The sequence below is a fragment of the Neopelma chrysocephalum genome, unplaced genomic scaffold, assembly GCF_003984885.1.
Source record: "Neopelma chrysocephalum unplaced genomic scaffold, ASM398488v2 Primary Assembly neopelma1_101, whole genome shotgun sequence".
Classification (NCBI taxonomy): Eukaryota; Metazoa; Chordata; class Aves; order Passeriformes; family Pipridae; genus Neopelma; species Neopelma chrysocephalum.
The window spans coordinates 3,179,763-3,205,356 of record NW_020897764.1 but is presented as its reverse complement, the minus strand read 5'-3'; the positions used below and the strand labels follow the sequence as shown (position 1 = coordinate 3,205,356).

General features: G+C 42.6%; 1 protein-coding gene across 2 annotated transcripts in view; it reads right to left on the bottom strand.

The window, feature by feature from the left end:
* The window catches only part of OXSR1 (oxidative stress responsive kinase 1), a 90,702-nt gene that overhangs the window by 14,406 nt on the left and 50,702 nt on the right, over positions 1-25,594 (bottom strand). For both annotated transcript variants that reach the window (XM_027695477.1, XM_027695478.1), the window contains exons 5-11: positions 20,880-20,935; positions 11,612-11,721; positions 8,127-8,228; positions 5,357-5,490; positions 3,474-3,522; positions 792-857; positions 422-544 (exon numbers count right to left, since the gene is read on the bottom strand). In XM_027695477.1, the coding sequence (XP_027551278.1) occupies positions 422-544; positions 792-857; positions 3,474-3,522; positions 5,357-5,490; positions 8,127-8,228; positions 11,612-11,721; positions 20,880-20,935 (640 nt within the window). The remainder of the gene's footprint in view (positions 1-421; positions 545-791; positions 858-3,473; positions 3,523-5,356; positions 5,491-8,126; positions 8,229-11,611; positions 11,722-20,879; positions 20,936-25,594) is intronic.

Sequence of the window (25,594 nt, the reverse complement as noted above, 5' to 3'; positions counted from 1 at the left end):
GAACTTTGTGTGCCATAAGCACAGGCCCTATTGATCATAGCTCCATCCTGGAGAGGGCAGCAGGACAAAACCTCTCCTGATATTTCCAGAAGAAAGCATCTCAAATAGTCAGCACCCTTAAAGGGAATATCCTAGCTCCAGTGAATTAGTATGCTGAGCTGGGAGCAGAGCAATGTGAGAATGCACATTTCCAATTACGCTGAACATCCCTGGATGAGACCAGCTGTGCCCCACAACGATGACAGAAAAGATCAATACAATTTCTTCAACCTTCAGTCTGCTTTCTCTGCTTCAGCTCCAAACTCCACAACAGGGATTATAATTTGCTGTGTATCACACTTCAGACTACGTGCTTCCCCAATATATTTAGATGTACTACTAGTGGAAAACAAAACAGAGACAGTGAAGTTTGAGGACTCACCCTGAGCTGTGAAATTGCTGCTCTGCCTTCCTCACTTTCTTCATCTAGTTCATCATCACTCCATTCCCAGCCACCATCTTCAGTCTTATGAAGACGCCCACTGGAGCCTGGGACCCTCCGGACCTGCTCAGAACAAAGACAGGGAGCTTGTGTCAAGCAAACAGTTTCTACAGCTGGTCTTTTTTTAGGAAGTACAGCACCAGAGCATCTTCAGGTTCCATCACCTGCCAGGGTACCTGAGTATTTCATTGAAATGTCTAGTTTTGTATCTAGAAAATGCTGTACTACACTAATTATCATTAAAAATGTGAACGCAAACCTAAAATACCAGTACAACAGTAACAGCAAGAGCCCGGGAGGTTTTCAGTACCTTTTTGGATCTTTCAGTGATTGTTGGAGCTCTCTGCAACATCTTCTCTTGCAAAAATTCTTTATTCTGCAAAAGAAAAAAATACCAAACTGAAAATGCCCTTTGATTCCTTCAGTTCTCTGATAAAGTAACTGTTAAGCTATTTCTAGCAGAAAGTGGTTCACGTGTTTCACCCTCATTCTAACCACTTTCTTACTCTGAACTACATTATATGAAGTTTCATCCTAAATACCTTTTCAGGTAGCAGGGACACTTTCCTTTTGCAAAGTGATATGGAGTTAACAACTGAGGAGTTGGATATTATTATGATTTACTGGGAAATACACTTATTATATTGCAGCATCTGACACCCTGCTGAGGCATCTGGCATTCTTCCACCAGCAGATACTACACCACCTGGATCCAACCTCTTTGCTTTATCTTACTCCTAAATTTATGCCTGTCCAACTGTCAAAGGCAAACCTCAGATGTCAGGCAGGCTGGGATGCAGGAATCCCTTTATGCTGGAGTAATAAGATTGAGGAATTAGGGCAGCAATATTGAAAGTGGATGAAAAAACGTAGAGCATTTATGTTTAGAGAGGAAGTAAATGCAGCGATCATGACAGATTAAATATTGGGAAATTGCTGTGATGTTTTATTATAATAAATTTCCTCTTAAGCAAGATGCTCCAGACTGGAATGTGGGCTCCTGGTAGTATAATTTTCTGACTGCTGGACTGCAGGGCCAAACTTCAGGCTGGAGAGGAGGCAGGACAAGCCAGGTAGGCACCATGGCATTGGCACTGGGATTTAGCTGGGTATTCCACAGCACACGAGTGAGGCTGGAAAGCCCTGTTGTCTCTGGCCATGCAGTGCTCTCAGAACTCCCCTGCAATGGTTGCTTGCAGGCAGGATGGGGAGTCTCAAGACACATGCTGTCATTCCTGATAAGTGGCTCTCAGCATTATCAAACCATACTTTCACATAACATAAACTGCATTTAAATATATGACTCAATATAGACGTGTAGAAGTTGGATTCTTCAGCCCTCAAGTTCCAGCTGTCAGTTTGGCAGTGGCTGATGTATGACAGTAATTGAACCCTGAGTGTGAACTGGAACACGTTTTCACTTCAGATGCCAGGTTAAGTATTGCCTCATTTACAATAATGTTAATTTTCTATCACCACACATGCTAATATGTTACTCTACGGCAGCTTAACGAAAGCACAAAGGAGATTTAACACACAATGAAGTGTAACATGACCCAGAACTCACATAACAAAACAGAGAAAGGTCAGCAATGTGTAAGCCATCTTGTCACTTTGGACACCAAGTGTGCATCCACCATACAGATGCCTAAAATCCCACCACAGACAGTGAAAACCCAGTTAATACTGTCAAGAGCCCAGACATCAATTAAACGTGCCCTAAAGCAAACTGCTACATTTCATAAACTGAATCAATCTCTAGACTTCCTTGGTTCACAGAATTATCAAATCACAGAATACCCTGAGATTGAAGGGACAGGCAGGGATCATCGAGTCCAACTCCTGGCCCTGCATATGACAGCCCCAAGAATCCCTCCACGTGCCTGAGAGTGTTGTCCAAACACTTCTTGACCTCTGTCAGGCTTAGTGCCATGACCACTGGCACAGGGAGCCTGTTCCAATGTCCAGCCACCCTCTGGGTGAAGAACCTCTTTCCTAATATCCAACCTAAACCTCCCCTGATGCAGCTCCATGCTTTTCCCTCGGGTCCTGTCACTGGTCACCAGAGAGAAGAGATCGGTGCCTACCTCTCCACTTCCTCTCATGAGGGAGAAGTGCAACCTCCCCTTGGTTGCACCTGTTGGATTTCTGTCAGCTTTAACAGAACATCCAGCTCCTGAACAGATATCTGGATGTGGCCACTTCCATTTAAGCATCTTAATCTGGGAGCTGAAAACTACTTTGATTAATTGGTGATGCAGCCGTGCTATCCCAAGCATCGAATATCTTTCTGACAGTTTAATCTGTATTCTGCTACAAACCCTGTGCATTTTGATCACAAACATGCCACAGAAAAAATAAGGAAACAGAAAACATTTCCTCAGGCCCATAAAAATACAAATTCTCCCTTGTATTATTCCTGTCTCCCTCAATAAGACCCTGCACATTGCATATGCAGTAATCTCCAGGCAGTAATTACATAATGCTTGCTGGCACTTCACTTCAAGGCTAGAAATGGGAGTTTCCTACTGTTTTGTATCACAGGATCCTCACTTTCCATATGGCAACACAGGGTGAAATAGATTTAGGTAGTCCTGGCACAGTGGGCCTCATTCACCCCTTTGCATACAGACTAATTATAGAGTTTATTAAAATATAAGTTACATTCGCTGCCACAGAGACCTTTCTGGTTGGACAGGCAGCCAGAATGGAACCATTACAAGAGAAGAACAAACCCAAAAGGCACACTGAAAGACATTTAAATGCTCAAGAATTTCTAGATAATTTCTCTTAATGACAGCACACACAGGAGGCACAGAAGGGGGGTTTCATTCTGTTCCTTCACAATGACCCATTCAACTCACTCAGCTATGCTGGCCCCGAGTGAAACAGCCCATACTCCTGCCAATAAAGCTGTCACCACACCTATCAGGCTTCTGAAAAGTCCTCTCCACAGCCTCTGCACAGATCAGGTTAGGAAGTGTGTCCTTACCTTTGCTTTCGTGAAAAATTTGTGTCTTAAGAGTTCTGCTGCTGTCGGTCTGTCAATAAAAACAGATGTAGAAAAGACAATTATAAGTGCTCCCTTTCAACACAACGGTCTTCCAGGTTGCTGCAGCTTCTTGTAACATGGCATCTCTTAAGGGCATCAGCTTCTCCTGCACAATTCCCTAAAAATTAGTCAATGCATTCCAAGTGAATTTTATAACACCAGCAGTCTTTTAAACACTCAGTGTATTCTGAGCAAAGCCTATTCTGTTCCAAAGCAATTAGTTACTTGGGACTGGGGGGGAGAAGTTGCCCCCTTTTTGATGCTGAGCTTGAGACTCTTAGTTAAGAACAGCATCACAGAAACAATTTGCTCAAAATTGAAATCACAGAATCATCACCTACCACAGGAGTGCAGCACTCACTGTGTGTGAGTAACAGCTATTTCAGAGATACTTGATTAAATGTGTGTAATTAGTTCTATTAAACACAGGCGGGATGATCAATCTTTGTCTATTGGAATAGGCACAATTACAAACTATCTTCCCCTTTATGTCAGACTTTGGAATAAATACTGGAAAGTAAGAGACACCCCTTGGTCAGTTTAGGAGGAGTTTTCTAAAGACTCAAGCCCAAATGAGAAAGTAGCAGCTTAGAGCATTTCCCACACTGCAAATGGTGCTTAAACAGTAACAGAGTTTAATGAGTAACTTGCAAAGGCCATTCATCTCAGGGTTTATTTCATCTCAGACTACTCTAACAAAAAACATTCACCTAATAGCAAGGGAGTCCCTAAAATTATTAAAAAGCAACTGCACTAAATTCTCCTCTTTGAGAACCCATGGAATAATATGCCTCCTGCTCCCAGAGTCGAGATGATGCCAGTGGCTGTTAGTGGTGCTTGGGGAGAGGGAAGGGGTGTGCCACGATCCAGAGTGATTATGTATAATCTGATCAGCACACATCCTAAACTGCAGGGATAGGATATGCTTTAGAAAGGTGAAAAAATATCATGCTGTGAAAAAGCCCCAGCTATCAGCATTTATCAAGCACTCCACTGGATTCATTAAGCATTTCAAGTGCACCACACGGTGCGTGAGAAGCCTGTGCTCCTGGATCTGACACAAGAGGGAACTGAAAAATGTCTTCATTATTATTATTTTATGAAAGCACTTTTTCCTTTCCAGAATTTAGTTTGCTTACTGAGGAGGAAAAGGAGGGGGTAAAAAGAAAGCCTAAGAGGTATTAAAAACAACACACACACCACTCCCTCAGTACTATTTCCTACAACGCTGAGTAGTCAAGATACTGTTCAAGGAAGGCTGAAAGTGTCATCAGGTCACTTAAGCAATCTGCATTGATGAAAACATGCTGGTAAAATTTGCCAGTGTTTTTCCTCATTTCTCCTCCAAACCAAATATCACTTGTAATTAAACAAGTCAAAACTACACTGAAAGCCTTCTTTGCACTGGCAAATTTTAAAAAAGTTTATTTATGCAGCTTTGTAAGTAAACACACATTGCCCAACCTGCAATTTCTAGTTTATAAATACAGAGCAGTTTTGACTGGGAACAAAACATGAACTGCAGTCACCTGCTCGAGGTGGCAAGGGGAGAACAGCCCTGCCCACACAGTGGACTGGGATGCACTCTCATTAACCCAAATGGGGGATGTGTGCCCTGGCCAGGCACCGTGCCAGACATTTATCCATAAAAATAAGGACAGCCAAGAGAATTTGTTGCCACACAGCAAGATTGCTGTGTTCATTGTGACTGAAAGGCTGGAGGGGCAGAGAGTGCACCAACTTCAAAAAAATAGGGAATACAATGAGGTTTGTGAGTTTGTTCGGGTTTTTTTTTAATTTACTTTGGTGTCACTCGTTCTTACCTTTTTTCAGGGTCTTTCTGTAGGCACGATGAAATCATCTTCCTAAATGATTTCCCATACTTCTTCAGCATCTCCTTATCTTGCACACCAGTTTCCAAAGATGGGGGATCATTTTGTAGTGTCAGCATTAAAACCTGAAAGAATTATGTCTATTGGCAATGAGATTTTTCTTGGCCTTTGTTAGAGACAGATCTTGGGAAAAATGTATTCTTAGACAAGCATATTCATCAAGCATCTGAGTCCATCAGGATGTGCTAACAATTTAAGTTACTCTTTCCCATCCCATCTCCTGGCCCACAGGGGAGCCTGTGGGCCAAACACAAGGTTGGGATGTGATTTCAGGCCTGTTTAAGTGTGATTAAAGGTGCAAGCAGAGCAGAGCATCTACCAGCTCTCCTCCTTTGAGATGAGCAGTTGTGCAAGGCATTTGATTCAGTACACCTCCCTGCAGGTATTTCTTAGCTAGAAATCAAATTAATGTAAAGGCAGAAAGGCAACCTAAAAAAATACAAAGGTTTACTTCCATGTACCAGTGCAACAGCAGGTGAACACATTTCTCACATAAGCACCCATCAAGCCAAACTGATTATTTCCTTCACATCACTTAGATATTCTGAAGGAAAGGAAGAAAATTACTCATTTCCATTTCCACTTGTCACCTACATACAGATGAATATCTATTTTTAGAAAAGGAAGCAGCACGTAGCATATTTAAATAGCTTTCAACAGCTATATTGCTTAGGGCAGCAAAAGCCCATCAATCTAGCTGGAATTATACAGTCCATGACAGAATTCCCTGCTTTTTTCAGCACTCCTTGGAGGGTCACTTAATGCATGGGTAATTTTGCTACATAACAAAATTAATCTGCAGTGTAGTACAATTACATTCAATAAGTAAAAGAGAGAAGTCTTCTTTGCAGGCTGCACAACTGGAACCCAAACCTAACAGAATTAGGGACTCAATTCTATCTACCATATACAGCACATGATACTAAATAGGTGACATTGGAATTCAAAGCTTCATCCCAGGCATTCAAACCCCAATAAACAAAAGTACAACTTGCAGAAGCTGCTGAAAAATGCTAACAATAATCACAGCACAGAAGGAAATATCAATGAAAGCACCAACAGCTAAACTAGCAACACATTTTCCTCAACTCCTCCCTGCTCTGCCACAGTCTGTAAGAACTTTAATGGCATTTCTGAACCACTCAGCTACTCAACAGTCCCTATACAACAAGTGACAAGTCTTAAAATCAATTCTATAAGAGTTAAACCTGTGCAAAGTCCTGGCATTTAAAGGGATACATGGATGTCCCTGTTCAGAGTTGGAAGTTACTGGATTTCCAAATGCTATTGTAATTGTGGGGTGGGAGGGGATTCACCCAGGTCCTGAAGAGGTGACCCACAACTCACACAGCACTCCAGCACGTAGGACTCGGAAAAGGAAAGTTTGTCCCACGGTATCATTGAATGATTTGGGTTGGAAGGGACTTCAAAGCTCATTTAATTCCAACCCTCCTGCCATGGGCAGGGACACCTTCCACTAGCCCAGGTTGCTTCAAGCTTCATCCAACCTGGCCTTGAACACTTCCAAGGATGTAGCATCCACAATTCCTCTGGGCAACCTGTTCCAGTGCCTCATCGCCCTCACAGGGAAGAATTTCTTCCTCACATCTAATCTAAATCTTTCCTCTTTTAGTTTAAAGCTGTTCCCCCTTGTCCTATCACTATCTGTCCACGTAAAAGTCCCTCTCCCAACGCCAAAAACAGAGGGACTTGGGACAGAGGCTTCATATCCCAGGTAATTACTCTAACCATAAGCTGTAGGGGTATCAAAAGGGGTCTCCACCCCCTCGTGTTTGATCCAAGGGAGCATTCCTCCCAATAACAGAAGCAAAGTGGCCTTCAAAAGGGTGGACCAAAGGGACTTAAAGTTTTGTGATTGAGACAAGGCCTCATCAGATATCACAAAGGAGGTAAGGAAAAAGATCTCAAAGCTCTGTAGACAGACAGGATGCTTCAGAACTCAACTGGTGGGTGTCAGCCCTTGACTTTAAGAGGTACCCTCCCCCTGAAAGAGCGGCATGTTGGAAGTAACTCCTCGTTCCAGAGTCACAAAATAGGGAAAATTAGCCAAACTATAAGGCACTCTGAAGTTCAAGATATTTGACAAAGATTTTTGAAGTGTCAGCAAAAAAGCATTTCCTTCACTTCAGCCTTAATAAAACACCAGTGTTGCCAATACCACACCATTTCACACTGATGTGGTACTTTGCGCTGCACGACAAGACTGTGTCGGCGTTAAACAAAATTAGAAATTCTTTTGGATAACTGGGAACATGAGAGGTATCAAGAGAATTTCTGAGAGGTGTCAAGAAGGATTATCAGTGCAGGAAAAAGAATGGCTCGCCATCCTAGTGTCACTGGATGCCAGATAACACATTGTGGATCATTATTTATAGCCCTAAAAACATCTGCTGCCTTCAGAGGTTCCAGGATTAAAACACACAGCATTTTCCTCAATAATGGTGAGACTCAGGATCTAGGTGAAACTCAGGATCTAAGTAAAAGCTGTGCAGTTTCAGATAATGCTGATTAAGTGGCGTATTTTTAAAAGGTGATTTCAGATAAATCCAAGAACATCATGACCCACAGGTGCAAGTTGAGAGGACAGACTCTTCTATACAACATGCCGGCCAAATTCTTGGAAACACCCACAGAACACACTGATGCTTTATCTTGCTCAAGTATTTGGAGACCTGCTCACCTTCATCGGGGGGTATTTATGGTAAGGAGCTGCCCCTGTAGCCAGCTCGATAGCAGTGATCCCAAAGCTCCAGATGTCTGCCTTGAAATCGTATCCTCTGACCTGAAAAATACGAAGAGGATGTTAGCCCATGTCTCTTATTGTCCTACACTACCATCCCTTTCACCCTTTCCTTCCATTCCCCTCAAAGTTGGAGAGACCAGCACTACAGAGATGGAAGGAAGGCTCTCTCCCTCCTCTCCCCCAGCTTCTTGTACCTCGAGAAGATGTTTTAGAAGTGACAGTCTGAGGAAAATCGTGGTTGTGGACTGTACAACTAAGAGAGCTCTGCTGTAAACCTCTACATGTGCAGAACATAAAGGGGCACTGGGTTAAACCAGGCTGACTTCTACACAAAGACACAGAGAGTCATTAAACAGCATAATGAAACTCTCCTAGTTAATAGATGGGCTGTTACCCCTTGGGACACACGGCTCACTACACTTTTAGTCAACCGCTTAATCAATCTGACTGCAAACATGCTCCATCCTGGAACTTCAGGACACACCAGCTCAGTAAGAGCCCCCTGCTCCTGCCTGCAGACTAATATTTCCCTCCACTAATTAACAGTAGCTTCTGCACTTGACATTAAACACAGGCTTGTTCAGGAAAATTTATAGCATTTACTTCCCCTCCTGCACAGGAAAAAATATTTCATATGCCAAAGCAGTTACTTCCTCATTATTATTAGGTAATATTTTGGCACTTGCTTTCTCCGCTGCAGGGGAGAGACATTATGTACTAACTTCAAGAGCAGCCACAAAAATCAAAGCGTTTTAGTTGCTCAGGATGGTTTGTATTCCTTCTCATTAGACTATGGAAAAAGGAGAACTGAATCAGAGCAAAACTAACAGGGACATTGTGCTCAGCTAACCTAACAAGCTTAAGAAAGACATTCAGTGTGAGGAAATCAAATAACATTCCCCAAACTACCTTTAGGATAATCTTTAATTCTGGCAAACAAACAAAAAACCCTCCTGCACTATTTGTCATGTAATACTGTAGCTGAACTGAAACTTAGTGTAGCAACACAAATTTATATCTTGCAGTAATGCCTCCAACACTGTAAGCATCATTTTCACGAGGCTTAAATGTCTGAAACGTTTCTTGCAGTGCCTCAGTTTATGAGTGCCATGATTCTGAACAGGTTTCAAGTCAGTTAACTAAACAAGCACAGATATCTAGTATAATTTAAAAGAGCACAGGGCAAAAAGAAATATGCTGTAAGGGTGAGTTTTTTCCCCCCTCACACTATTTTTAGGTTTTAAGAATAACTTTGGGACATTTCTTAGCTCTGTTTTTCAGTTAATCTTGCAGCACATCAATACACTGCACAAAACCCCATTCCCCAATGGGATTTTAACTGTGTGTGGGGTTTTGAATTATTTCACATAATCCTGCTTGCAAGTGAAAACTATTAAGTTAAAAACTGTCTACAGCAGTTCATCTTGACATCTGTCCAATACATGACTCACCACCCTGCAGTTAGTTTATATCAACAACATCTATTTTTCTCATCAATTTTTTTTTTGCCATGAATCTGTCAAGTGAACATACATTAAAAGACAACGCTGGGCCATCACATATTAACATGGTAAAGGAAATTAATGATGCTGAAGCAAACCAGGTGCAATTGGGTTGATAATATCGACATATCTAAGGCCAACCTACAGCAAGCCCTTTGTCCCTTTTCCCGGTTGGATCTAGTGGCTCAGGGTGACACCTGCTGGAAGGCAGCAAGATGATCTAATGGTCATTGAAGGATTTCACATCAGCATCCAAAATACTGCTTTAACATCTGATATTTCCACCCAGTTAGATGTGCACAGCCTTGATGGAGGTATTGCACTCCCTAGACAACCTGTCTCCTTTGGAAACATATCTGTGGGGGACCACCCCTCACTTTGTCACTGAAACCTTTATTTCCCCTTTATAGCTTGCTCTTTGGGATTTTTTTCCATTTTGTCCTGAGGATTGCAGCTGCAAAGAGGCTGGAGCAGCACCAGTAGTGCTGCAGCACCACAGGACACAACTGATAGAATATCAAGGGACGACTCTGATATGGCTTTGGAAACACCAAATACTCTATTATTATTTATTTTTAAATCAACATTCAATTAAAAAATCCAGAAGAATATGACAGTGAAGCAGTTCAGAATCAAATTTGCAAAGACAGATCCTAACTCAGGAAGTGTGTCTTTATTCTGCAGTGTTAGACTTAACACTCTGAGGATGCTGCAGCAGTGCTGTAACGCACCGGCCCCTCAGTGCCACCATGGGGAGCCACCGGAAAGGCCAAACACTGAAAAAGCCTTTAATCAATAATACATTTAAGCTACTCCAAAGTTATCTCCACTCCTCAAGAAGTTTTATATATAGGAAAGGATGCATTAAAGTGCTACCACGGTTTTACCTCCACTTCATTTTACAGATATACATGGGGATCTCGTTCAAGTTCCTCTTAAGCTTCAAAATATTTTATTGCAAACAACAGCAAGGAGAAAAGTAACAAGGTGGGATTACTTTAATAAAACAATGTTTTCCCAAAATATTTTTGTTGAAAAAAAAATGTAGAAGGAAAAATGGAAAAACATTTATAGCCTGTCATAATTCTGCTTAGCACACCTGTCAAAAACCCTGAGTCCAGCCCTCTGTCAAACTGACTGAACGTCAGTGCCATCAACAGCTACTGCAAATGCCCTGTCAGGACTGAGAGGTAATTTTGTTTGTGGATCTTGCTCAGAAATGGGCAATGATATTTTACAGTAAACAGAGCTTCCAGGTGGCCTTCATCAGAAGTCACACAGACAATGCTGCTGAAGTTTAGTCTAGAAGCAGCGGAGGACAACAAGTGACATATCTCCACCCAAGGGGAAGAACTACGACATCTTTTAGTGAGCCAAAAGAACAGCGGAGGAAGGGGGAAATGCAAGCATTCCTCAGCTTTTACAGTCTGGATACTCACAAGCCAAGAGAAGCTAAATACCTGAATAAAGTCAACTGCATGTTATTTTCCTGTAATAACTCCCCACTTTGACACGTCCCAATTAACTACCCTAAACTGATGTTTGCAAATGCAGAAGAGCACGTTACTGAGCTGTGAATGTGCATATTTACCACACGTGAAACTATTTATATAAATTCTACCTCATATTTATGCAAGAGGGAGGGGCAGGTTAATCTTCTTTATGCAACAGCTGAGCTGTCTCAATCTCACCTTAAGCAGGAGCCTGAAGAGAAGCAATTGGGCAAAAATCTACTGAACACTTAGTATTCCACAGTACCAGCCTGTCTGCAACAGGCAAACTGAAGAAAATCCTGTGATTTTAGGGAAACCTTACAGGATGCCAAATTATCATCTTAGTTTGAAGCAAATATAGCCATTGCTGATAACAGGGGATTCCAGGTGCAGATCAGCTCAGAGGACAGTAGGAAAAACAATTCACCTGCTCCATAACTTCTGGTGCCATCCAGCAAGGTGTGCCCACAAAAGTTTTCCTGACTTTATTCCTGGTAATGTCACCACCAGTGGCCAGAAACGCGCTAACGCCAAAGTCTGAAAAGAAAACAAAAGCAGAATTTCATAAGAATTTATTAAGAACACATCCCGAGCAAACTGAAGGGCTGTCCCCTCTTTCCCCTCATATTCCCAGCCACCTATTAAGTACCAGACCATGCAGTCACGCATGAGGAGTTTCCTAATAAAGGAGGAATGATCAACAGTTAGCAAAGAGTGCTGGTACATGAACTGCCATTCAGCACTTCGCCATTCAGCTCCTGGGGACAGCAGAGCTTTCAGCCCTGGCCGGCAGAGAGGAAAATTCCACTTTCCATTACAGCCCACTGGCCACATTAGAGCCTGCCTGTGCTCCCCCAGCAGACCTGCTGCTGTACAAACCTGCCCCTGCCAGCCAGAGTTTATTTAATTTGCGTACATTCATAATGAGAACTGACCCTCCATGAGCATCCTGGTAACATTCCCAGCAAGGAAGGTGGGTGCATACAAAGTTACTTGGTAACATGTAACCGTCCTAACTGCACCCTGCAGATGAGGTATCAGCTCCTTATTCTTGATGATTTATTACCAGAACATGTTTTGCTTGATAATGTCCCATGGCCCAAATGGTCCTTTAACAGGAGCTTGAACTAGTTCCTGGTGACACAGCAGCATTAATTCACATGCCCTCAACCAGCCCAAACAACTCAGGGAAGCCTCACAGACAGGTATTCACACCCTGCACAGCATCACCCCCACCTGGAACATCTTTCACAAGCTGAAGGATGCTCAAGGATGCCCAAGGATGCCCTTTGCACTCACTGGTAATTGTATTTCTCAAGGTAAATCACTCTTATGTGAAAACTATGCTGTCAAAGGTAATCCTGATGTCTTATGCAATTAAGAATTAAATGGAAAACAGGATCTGTTACCAGCAGCAGCAGTGTGCAGGGATAGCTATGGGATACAGTATGTTTGTTGAGAGAAGAGCATTACAAAAGATTTGGCAATCAAGTCATTCAGAAGTGGATGGCACTTGAGAAAAAAAAAATCATGTGATGGGGAAACTGTAAACACAGAACTGTGTAAGTATTTCTTCCCAATTTTTCTCCAAACTACACTGCTTATGTATTACTGAATTACAGGCCTGCAATGGGCCACTCTCCATAACTCAACTTTATCCACACACACTTTTTTTTTTAAACACACTAGAAGCAATCAAAATCTTGAATGCTAATTTTAAGACTGATGACAGGCTTGGAGTGCAAGTCTCTGAAATTCCAGGGCTATTTCACATAAAACCAGAACATTATTGACCACAACTGGTTTGAAAATTTTTGAAACTCTGGTGACAATTAACTATAAATGCAAAAGCCTTTCCCTCTGTGGCTAGAGGAGCCAGAGTTACTCCATGGCTTAAGGATGTTATACTGAGGCATCAACTGCAACAAAAGATCCCCCTTTACAATTTGCAAGGAATGGTGTCCCTGTGAGGACAGTCCCAGGCTTCCCTCTGCATCACATCAGCAGTGCAACAAGTACCTTCTCATTAGACTTTCAATATTTGAGAAACACCACTGAAATCATCACTTAGAAAGCTTCCAACTCACTTCGGTTAGAGACTTCCAAGGACAGGGACTTAGTACTTACTGAAGTTACTGCACATGGTGACATTACTGCAAGGTGACATTGCAGGAAGTTTCACAGCAATCACAGGGCTAAAACCAGCACTAGCCAAGGTCTATCATATCATTAGGATTCAGCTTCAGAGATGTGCTGTCCAGTTCTCTTCCCTGTTCCCAGAGGCATCTTGGCTTCCTTCTAACCTTGAAGTTTTAGAACCCTTAGATGGATTCCTGTCCCATCAGCACTGCAACCCGTATTTTTCTGGAAACACACTTTTTGCAATGCTGATTTTGCTTTGAGATCTCCATGTGAGCATCAACCATCCTTGCTTTTCTCAGAAACTGAAGGAGCTTCCTAAAAGATTCAATGTTATTTGCCTCTTACTGCTCATTACAGGAAGTCTTGCAAGATCTATTGTTCTAAACACAAGAGCAATTAGAAGTTCTTTTAAATAAGATAATACCAACAGAAACTTGTCCAAGTGCCATCAGTATTTTATTGTGATGTGCTGTATTTGAACTTGCATGTATTATCCTACCTCAAGTTTCCATGCAGTCATTTTGAGGGGAAAGGAAATGCTATTCAAAGCAAAAGCATTCCAGCAGTAAAAACACAAGTCCTTTAAACAATATTCACCACATCTCACATCAAACATGGGTTTATAAATTCCAGATGGAAACTGGGCCCCTACATCTGCCATCTGAGGTCAGCAAAAAGCTTAAATGGAATTAAAGTTTATTTCATTACATGGTTGATTTATTCAATGTTTTCCCAATCAATTTCCCTCATTTCCAGTGGGCTAAAACAGGCTCAACCAGCCTGTGCTACTCTGCTGTAAGGAATGACTTTAAGACCATCTTCTCAAATGTCACCTTACTAACTTTATCCAAGCCCCAGCTACTAAGAATGTGCCTGCTCTCAAGAAATATCTACAAAGCAATAAAATACAATCCTAACCACAAGTTGAGGTTCAGTTTTCACTTCTGAGCAGTTGGTACAATTCTGAGTCTCCGTTCTCAAACAGAACCAGGTTATTTCAAGTGAATTTAACTCTAGAAAATGGGAAAAGCCACGAAATTCAAGATAGCTCAGAAGTGTTTACATTTGTACTCTTCCTTGGCAGCTCATAGTTTATATTGGCTCACCATGGTGACAACTGGATAGGACTGAATCACCAGAAACAGGGAGGAATTGGAAACGCTTGGACCTGGCTTGCAATACCAGTAACCACCACTGCTGGGGATCTACCGACTGTCAGATACTCTAAAGGAGCCCAAGTACTGCAGACTTCCAGCAGCCTGTTGGCAAATAACAGTCTCCAGGATGTCTGGATGAAAGTGGTAGGATCTTTTCTTTTTTTAATCGTTTTTCTGAAGCAGTGTAGAAAATATTCATCTGCTGGAGCTGTGTCAGTGATATAAACCAAAGACTTCTTTAAAAAAAGAGAAAAACATATATATATATATATATATCTCTCTATATATATATCTCCAGACTCTCTTATCACAGTAAAATCAGTCCAGGATGGGAATGTCAATTCTGCTGATGCAGACTTTGCAAAAAATATGGCAAATTTTGTCTTTTCCAGTAGAAACATCACACATTTCAAACCACATACCATACAGGACACCCTGCAGTGGCAACGAAGTTGCAGACCAGTGTTTGAAAAATATGGCATTAGGCAAAAATTCCTGCTGTTAAGGTATCCAAGTTATCAAACTTGAAAACTATTCTGGCCACTCAAGAAATATAAAAGCTGAAAGGAAACACTCCATCTGAACAACTCACCAATGCAAGAATGCTGTGGCAGGACCACATCACAATGTATATTACTACAGGAAGATACATTTCTACCATATTATGCATTGTTTTACCCAAATCTAGAAGTCAGCTTTTAAAATCATCTCTCCTTGGTCATCTCATATTATAACACTACCTTAATCCTAAAAAGCTACTGCACATAGTTGCCTACAAGATACACAGAAGGGAAAGACAGGAAGACACTAAGAACCAGGACAAAAGCTTGCTGATATCAGAAGGGCTCCTACAGAGTCTGGTGGGTTTGGATCAGACCCTAAAGCAGTTCCCTACTTCAATAGGGGATGAACAACTGAATAATCCAATCTTGACTTCAAACCACTCGGAGTTGGTTTTAAACAAAAAGTATTTCAGAAGACAGCACTAAGTGTTTTTGTCACCAGTCACTTTCCTTCTTGTTCAGCTGTTCTCCATCAGAAAATATCTACAGTTGTAGTTAGGTGTTTTCCTGCAAACCTTACAGCTTTTAGAGCATTGAAGATGAACAAACCTGGCAGGAAGAGGAGGAAGGCCGTGGCAAATAGCAATTTTGTGCTGAGAAAGCAGTAGGTGATTGGACACCAGAGAAAAGGAAGGTTAGTGGAGAACAAAAATCAAAAGCTTCTTTCAAGTTTATATGGATGTACAGTGGTATTGGGTCTGTAAATACACATGTGTTCTCCTACTGCACAAAGTAACTTCAGGATGACAAAGCCCAGGCTGGGTGAAGCCACCCACTGCCCTTGGAGAAGTGGTTTCAACAACAAAACAGCGCAACATCTCTTCAGGAAACACAGATAGTACAAGTAACAAAAAGTTACTTCATGCTGCTCCAGGAGAGGCACTAAAACTCTCCACTAGACACAGAAAAAATACCTCTGGTCCCTTTTTTGAAGGGGAGAAGCAGCTCCTGATACAACAGGAGTCGTGATACAACACCGGCTGCAATCGACACTTCCCTCCCAAGTCAGATTTGCGCCTTGCCCCTTCTTGGAGCCACTTAATCTCCCAAAGTTAGAGTTTCCTAAGGGAAAGTGGGGAATGACACTGCCTGCACCATAGCTCGATGTTTATGTAGAGCGCTATTTTAGTACAATGAATTAAGAGCAGTCAGGAACACAGCGAACCGGTGACAAGCTGGCATGGATTTGTGGAAAGTTACACAAATTCAGTTACACAAGTTTTGCCTGGCCTTAACTATCCCCATTTTATAAATAGATAAAGCGAGAGGGGTTGGGCAATTTGCCCAGGATCAATTAGCAAGTCCTGAACAACTTTGTGAAATCTCAATCTACTTCAACCACTTGGCAGCGCGGCCATCCCGGGCCATGGCAGGAGCTCCGGGCACCTCTCGGAGTGTGCGTTAATAATCCCCTGCTTTCAAATCCTGAAGATACTCTGCAACCAAAAAATGCCACCCATGGAGGGATGTGCGCTCTCAGCCCTCAGCGGGCTCTTCTATCATCACATTCAATCACAGAGGGATGGGCAACAGCATTATTTAATATCCCAGTGGACAAAATCAAGGAAAAAAAAAGATTTATTCTGTATTCTGACTCAGTAGGATGCTGATATTGCACCATGGTTGGAGTGTGGCTCAAATTGAGCAAGTCTCGTGCACCCTGGGAGAGTTTCCCCTCAACCTCTCCCATCCCATTCCCATCAAGATGCTCACTTCATTTCACAATAATTTATAGGGCCTGCAAAGTTAAGTAAACTGACAAATGGTAAATCTTGCTTACTATGAGAAGTCACCTCCTGGTTTATGCAGCAATATTGGTGCTGATGCAGTTTATGTTGACAAGAGTGCTTTTACCCGTACAGCTTTTAGACTCCAGGGAGCCAATAAATGCCAGGGCAAAGAGGTTTTATGCCCTGATTAAAAGAAATAACTGCCATGGAGAGGCTGGAACACAAAAGAACGTGGCTATCTCAATTTACATTGCAACCACAGCTCAGAACAACGGTATCTGGGAAAGAGTCCTGCTCTCTCCAGAAGACAGATTAATTCAATGTGCAGGAAAACACTTCAAACTGAGAAAGCAACACTGAATTGTAACAGGCTCCGAAAACTTCGTGCCAAGCCACCAGCCCAAGCCAGTGCCCTTGGAAAAAAAAATTAAGTGTTAAGATAGAAGCAAACTGCCTCAGTTTAGTTCTCGCTGGTCAGCTGGGTCTGTTAAAGACAATTTTCTCCTTGGTTCAGTGGATGCACATTTTGAAAGCAAAAGGAGTTACAGAGTTAAAAATAGAGCCATGAGTAAAAATACCAAGTCCCAAGACTTGGGGAGGAGTTTCAACCTGGGAATTTGTGCAGGCCATTAGAGGAATTTTTAGAAATCCCAATCCCAGCAAATGCCCCCGAGTTCACAGATTTCTCCTCCACCTCTTCACCTGCTCCCACAGCAGCTTTCACACCGGATGCAGAACCACCAATTCAGAGTTACAAACAGAACCTGAGAAATGTCTGACACACTTTCATCAAGTTGCTTTTTCTGTTCAGCCTTAACAGAATCGCATGGCCCAAATTAACAAAGGAGGCTTTAATTTTCACTAGTTAGAACTGTAGAATGAATCCTGCAGCAAAATTACTGCCATGAATTCTACACAGTGAAAGTTTCCCGTAATTAAATTCACTGATAGATAGTGGAGGTACAGCCCAGCAGTGAGGTTTCCTCCATTACAGGGATGAGCATTTTTTTCTAAACCTTGAAAGCACTTCGCTTCTTTTCCTCAAAGGATTTCCAGCTTGAGATATACACTCCTTATTTACATTTAAGAATTACATTTCTTCTGAGACAAGAAGCAGGAATTGTGTCAAGCAGCAGGAAACACACAGGAACACAAGGTTGCAAAGGCCAAACATTGAATAAGACCTTCTTAACAACTGTTCACAGGCAGTGTGGCTTGAGGAATGGCAAGAGGGAAAGGAGTCATTATGAAAGAATGGAAGTCATTCTTCCTTGCTACATTATTTAAATTTTTCATGTACACCAAACCAGCTCCTAGCAGGGAGGTGCCCCATTTGCTCTGACCCTCAGGCTTCATTCCACAGCTGATCCATCTTTTGGGTTTTTCCTTCTGGTGTAACTTTCCAGCGAAACTTAAACATGTTTGTTTCATGGGAACGCAGTGATGTCATCTAGCTCAGAACTGAAGCTCTCAATCAACAGAATTATTCATAATATGCATTAATATTATTGTCAAAGGCAAGTGCTTTGATCTCGTTGAAACAAATCTCATTTTATTGGGATTGGTTTGCTTCCAGCATTTTTTCCTCCCCAAAGAATTCACTAGAAATTTTGCTATTTCATCCCAGGTCAGGAGGAAAGGAAGCTTAAGTGTCAGAAATTCCCACAGAAACGAAGTCTCGTGTTATGACCAGGTCAGGCTCTTCTCTATTATTCATTAATTTATTTTCGTTTCTTTCAAGTCATCCGCTGCCTCCACAGAAACGAAAGTGCTTCCTGCCACCGGGTGAACTCGCTGACCTTAGTTGAGTTTAGTGGCCCTGCTGTGGCTGATGAAAAGTCACAAAGCCTCACTGGACCTTCTGCATGTTCAAAGGAAGAGTTTGTAAAGAGGGAACTTCGCACATCTCACAATGCTGCTTTCACAGGAGAGGTGGAGAGGTGGATTTCATCATTTAAATGTTGCACATACAAACCACAAGTAGTTCAGTCTAGGGGAGCATGTACAAATTACAGACAAAATAAGTCCTCTGGAATTCATACAGTTAAGATCAGTCGAACCTTAAAGTTACTTATCAACTAAAAATTATTCAGCAGAAAAAAGCACAAACAGGTACCTATTACCAGTGAGACTTAATATAAAAAAAGCCAAGCCCTGGCACCCTTGTGGAAGAGAAACACAAGCAGCTTTCTCTAAGCTGGCAGAAACACTCAGAATAACAGCTATTTGCAGCCTCTCCCAAAACAGAATCTAAAGTTCCATGCAAATACAAATCCAAAAAGTTACATCTCGGCTCTATTATGGAAAAAAATCTAGGATTTTATTGTAAAAAGTTTGCTCCTTTGAGCGTTTTAGAAGCCACTCCCTACCTTCCATCAGCTGCCACACAGATTAATTATTTACACCTCATTAGAAATATAACAGCAGGCATTAAGGGCACTGGGAGACTTAAAAAGGAAAACAAAGCAACTTCAGGTTTTAAAGAGAAATAGGTGTTATGTTCTGTAAAAGGGATTATTGTCCTCTGCAGAGAGAGGAGAGCTACCTATAAAAACCACATTGCAACGTGTTCTGCTTCCTGGTGGATAATCCACAGCTTTCATTCCAAGATGCAAAGCCAGGCATAGATATTCCAAAGGGATAAAAAATGCAACAGGCATTTCCCCCTGACACAACAGTCACTGCCCTGTCCCTTAACCCCCTGGCTTGACTCACTGCTGTGCCTCCACCAGCAGGACAGGGAACTAAAGAAGAGACCTTATCAGCCACAGATCCGTCTCTTCCCAATTAAATACGGGATTGAAAATGTTAAACATTTACAAGGATGTTTGCCAAGATGGCAGGACCAGGCACGAGCTCTGCCCTCCAGCTAAAAGTGGCACAGGGACTGGAAAAGCACTGCGAGACCCACAGAAAGAATGGAGTCCTGAGAGAAAGGACAGTTGGAGAAGAATCATACTCAGTAGAAGAAAACAGCACCCTGGGAAGAGGAGGAAAAACAAATATCACAGGCTCTAAATGTACTCTCCAAAAATCTTGTCTTACTTAATAGCCTGCAATGCTAATAATCACAAAATCACAGCCTAGTTCGGGCTAAAAGGGACATTTAAATGTCACCTAGTCCAACCCCCTGCAGCAAGCGGGGACACCTTCAACCAGAACTGGCTGCTCAGAGCCCCGTCCAACCTGGCCTTGAATGTTTCCAAGGATGGGGTGTAATTCTTGGTTTCTGGAAAGAAGAGTGAAGTCTGTAGGAACATGTATGAAAGAAAATATCAGAGGGGGGTTGGGGGGGAGGCACACCCCTTTTCCACAGACACACTGTCCACCCACACCAAGGACTGTTTCCAGTACACCTGTGTTGCTGCAGCTCATGACAGCCCTGACTACAACACACAACTCCAGGCAGACCTGTATTAGCTAAAGTAACTGTCTTTACAGTTTTCCCTACCCTATTCCTAAGCTTGTATGACTGCTCCCAAGACTTCCAGCTCACTCCAGGTTGGGCTGGGTCAGGGCAGCCAGTTAAATAGCCCCTCTGCCACCCAGTTCAAGTGGAGCAGACCAGGGAACATCCACATGAGCAGTTTGATCAGCAGCTCTTTCTATAAGGCAAAGTTGTAAGGGACCTTTACTATCAGATACACCCATTTCCTTCTGATAAATCAATCCACCCTTTGCCACAGTCCTTTGGAAAACCACCTTACACACTGATGATAAATCAGTGAGGTCTGTGCACTCCACTTCCAAGCCTATAAATCTGCTGAGTTAAAAATCTGACTAGCTTATGCCAAGAATTTTATCTGATCTATTGATTCTGAGCACTTGACAGTCAAATGATTTATCCCTGTTTATTGTCATTGTTCCAAATAAGAGTATTTTAAGATAACAAGATGTAATAAATTCTGGTTCGGTTTCTTGTTTTGGTTTGTGGTTTGTTTATTGTTGGGGGTTTTGGTGCTGTTGTTTTTGTTTGTTTGTTTTAAGAACTGTGGGGCTTTTTGAGGCTAACAATTTTTTGTAGATTTCTCCTTGATCATTAAATAATTTCTTTGGATATGCAGTTATGCCTAAAGTTTACTCAAAGCTACCAGGAAAGTTACCTGCAATTTGCACTGAGCCATCTTCTCCAAGAAGAATATTTCCTGCTTTCACATCCCTGCAGAAAGATAGAGCAACAATAAGTGGAAGCCATTAAATATTTCCTTCAACCAACAAAAATACACAAAACAGTTATTATTTCTTATGTTTTGTTTCTTGCGTTAGCACCTCCTGCTTCTAATCATGCAGAAATAGTAGGGGCTTAACATCAATTGTAACTTCATAGACAGACACTAAGTAGTATTTGTATGATTTATAGCTAGTAGCATTTCAGGTACTATGTACAGAAAAAAAAATAAAATTACAACTTAGCAGAAGGCACCCTTAAAAATGCAAGGAAAGTGGTTTGTCCCAGGTTTTTAAACTTAGCTAACAATGTGAAAACAGAATCTAGCACTGATCTGATCCTCATGCATCCCTTCAGCAGGAGCAACTTCAAGAGACAATGAGTTGATCTCCTGCTGAATGTACCTTGTTCTACCCCCAGCCCCATGTCTTGCTCCTCTCCTGCCCTGGAGGAGTTCACATGCTGCCTTAGGAAATCAGTTTAGCCTCACACACTGGTGAAAATACAGACAAAAGAAAAACCTTTGTTTGTGGCTTAATGAACAGAACCTCAATACCAACGGTCAGGTGAGCAGAGCTGGTACAAGAGAGATGGTGAGAATGGGAAAGTGGGGTCACTCACCTGCCCTGTGAAGCCTCAGCTTTAGTGAAAAAGTCTCCTTGAATTTTTTTTACCAAAGTCAATGAACACACAAGAACATCCAGCACGTGCTATGAAAGTTTTGTACTGCCCTCTTCCTAGACAAAAAAAAGCTCTAAGTTTTTAGGTTTACAGCAGCAGTTCTCCGTCTTTGAGGGAATGCTACATTCACTCCAAACACTTTGAAGTTTTCCAGTTTGTTTTCATGAGCTGCTCCCCCCACCAAGCCAAAAGAAGCACCTTTATAGTTGACATTTGGGTTCACCAGCACTGCTGCTGCTGCCCAGGAACCGACACAGACCCGGAGCAAAAAGAGGAAAACAACACCAAAACAAGCAAATTTTCCCTCCACTGCCTTTGACAACTATTCCAAATCATTTCACACAGAGAAAAAAGTCAAAAGCTATTTTTTCCCTCCTCCCTTGTGCATCATGAGAACAGAACTGGCTTGATGGTCTGGCCAAAGAGGCCCGGTCAGGCCCTGGAAATCAGCTCCTTCCTGGCTTTGCTCTTCTCAAGAGGAGGCTGGGCCACTGCCAGTTCCAGGCCAGGATAATTTTAAACACATCCTCTCCAGCATTAGCATTTATCACACTCTTCCCAATACCCAGTCTAGGATATTGGCATGGCAAAGCTTTCCCCCAGCATACAGTGGAACAAAATAGACCATAAGACAGTCCCACTGAAGATGAACACCAAACTGCAGCTGACAGCACCTTGACCCTTCAAACAAGTATTCCAAGTCCTGCCAAATGTACACCTTCTGCTAGCAGCTGGATAGATCTATATGGAAACTCTGAAGTTATATAACATGACAGAATTGAGGAGCTGACTTGCCCTCCAAGGAGCACTATTTTGTTCTCTTCCTGCAATTAATGGCTGCAGCAATTGGAGACCAGACAGCATCAGCACTGCATGGAGACTCTTAAAGAGATGCAGGCCCTGAGGTGATTAAATACCCAATTAAGCATGTAGCTATGTTCCCCCCCCTTAGCATCCTCTGGCAAAATCCAATACAACTGGAGCTGTAGAGCTAATTGCCGTGAGAGATCCAAACCTGACTGACCCCTGCACTCCCACAAAGCGTTCACAGTCCGTAACAGGGAGGAATGGAAAAGCTCCCTGCCAATAGTTAGGCAGATGATGCCTCTGGGATCCAACAGCGTGAGCATGTGGGGACACTGGAGTGCAGTGCCCAAGTCTGCTGCTTCCTAGGTAAGGAACTGGCTCACACGGTGTGAAATGTGCTTGGCACAGGCACAGCCATCTCCAGGAATCCCCCTGCGCACCAGCACTAATTCAGAGGGAACACAGGGTGCTCAGGAAACTCTCCAATCCTACTGGAAATGTTTATCCACAGCTGATTCTCCTGCAACAGCCAGGATGTACAAGGCCCTTTCAGAGCTGCCTGCCAGTTCCAGGTTATAGGGAAAGGAATAGGATGCACTGAGGTTGCCTGCTGAAGTTATAATTTCTCTTACTGGAGTAAGAGTAATTTCCTTTTCCATCTGTACTCCAGGGCAGCCCAGGATGCTGGAGCATTTCCCCAGTAAGCTGGGCCATGCGGTATTGTAGGGCCTTTCCAAACCTCCCCTCTGGCACGACAGCACGTGTGGCTCGCTCAGCCCCCAGAGCAGACCATACTCAGCTGTGAAGGAAGTGCCAGGGAAATTTTTAAGCAAAACTAAGGATGAGGGGAAAAAAAAAATCAATTGGCCTTCACTGGTGTAGCAACAGTGGCCAGAAAAAAGGACACATTCAATACCACCAAACCATCCCACCACAACAGAGCAAGCTGGACTGGCTTAGAATGCAAAAAGTAGTGAAACAAGCACTCAGATTGAATCCCATGGGAAAAAAGAGCCAAAGTACTCCAGTCCCTTAACCTCCCCCACAAATGTAGAGGCTTGTTTTCTTTTTAACTTCAGCTTGGATTAATTAAAATTTACATATTTTCTTGTTGGAAACAAAAGTTGGTAAATACGATGGTTAAAGCTGGTTCAAAAAATTAAAACAAGTCATTGCCACAGTTCCAAATCCAGGAGGCCGAAACTGCCACTGCAAAATACCCAAGTCAAGCTGCAGAATTAAATCACCACTTCATGTGGCATTTCCTCACAGTGACCAGCCCTCTGCAAAGGCCATTACTCACCCCAGACTGGTGCACTCCACCCTGGAGCAGCAAAACTGGTGGGGCACCTAGATGTTTGGGGACACCAACTCCATTTTGGAGTTACTGTACCATAGAGGCAACTTCCAGCTTTCCCATTCCTCACCCCAGCCTATACATAACACCAGAACACTGGGAGAGCACAAACCCCTTTTCTTAGCATATACTGGCGCACTGGCAGTGTCTTCAAAGTAGGTACTCCTCTGAAATAATCTTTAAGATTAATTAATTGCATTTAAAGCAACAGGGCAGGGGAGAGAGGGTAAGTGCTTTCCTGTTTATTCTCCTCAGGAGATGCTTATAAACTCACACACTGAATGGCGAGAAGTTTGTTACTCCAGGATACAGTTATTGCCAAGTATAACAATTTGAAGGTACTTCCTATTAATGTGGTAATGACCATATCCTGGGCTGATACACTGGGAATAAATGGTGTGCCTCTGGCACAATTACTACATTGGAAACAGGAAGCAGCTTTAGGCTTTAGCATAAACAGTAATTATACCACATTTTAAATGAAGTTACAGAAGGATGGAGTAAACTTTCTTGTTGGTAGCTTAACAAATGCTACAGTAGTTCGGGACATTCCCGCTCTGTAGCTGTCACCTTCCCTTCTTCTAAAGCCTTCAGAAGCCCTTCCACAAAATAACAATTATGTTTTTATTTACCTTGTACTTCACAACCTGAGTGGGAAGAGGGGTTTGGACTTGCTCCAGCGCAAAGCTGGATTCTCCACATCAGCCTTGAGAGGTTTTGCAGCAGGGCAGAAATCCCTCCTCATCTGCATCCCAAACTGGTTTAGCTTCCCACTAATGTACCAGTTACATCACATTAATGCCTTCAGGGTGGGGCTGGGCCATAGGCATCATGTGCTGTATAACCAAATCTGATCCTGACAACAAAATTACAACCACGCTTCCAGCTACAGGAGGCTTGGGAGCACAGGAAGGCAATGAGATGATGGTCCCCAGTTTTGAGTGCTGTGTTCCCACATCCCCCACAAATTATTTTTTAGTAGGGCGGGGGGGGGAACTACAGGAACTGTATCCTGATGGCTTGTTCCCGCTACAAAAAAACCTACACAAGTCCTTGAAATTCTGCTTAATGGTCAGATCTGCCCTCACCCATAGCCCTCAATCCTTGGCACCAACATACAGTGCTTGCTAAGGATGCTTTGTTAAGGCCACTGCAGCCACAATACAAGGGACCTGAGCAAAGAGTGGCATCCCAGGAGCTCTGCAGGCCAGCACTGGGAAGAAAACTATCCCAGGAAAGGGGAAACAGAGGTAAGCCCTATTTGCTCTGCCTATGCTTCCAACCTGCTGGCATGTGCCTTTAGGATGCAAAGCTGGATGTCAGCACAGCCGTGAGTCATCTGCCCATTAGATGCAATTTACATCAACTGCAACAATAAAATTTCATGGACTGAGCTCCACAGTGCATAATTTGGCATGAGGAAGGAGTGGTTGGTCCTGCCAAGTTTCATTTAAAAAAAGAGAAGGTGCAAGATGCAACAATTACTATTTTCTGTTAATGGTAATGAAGAACTCAAAATATTTATGCTGAATGCAACCAATTGCTGGAGCTGATGTTGTTCTGAGTCATGCAGAAAATGCTCCCTGGACAATATCTCTACATACAGTTAAATATGAAGCAATCTGTGACATTATACACCAAATGAGCACTATACTCTCTCTACCATGAAACATTCCTCTCCCTTCAATGATATGCTATTACCTGTGTCACCTCTTCCCTTTGCCTTATAAGCCAAGATATAAAAAGCTGGTGACATGCAAGAGCTTTACCATTTAGAGCTGCCAAATGTAAACTAGGCTTGGAGC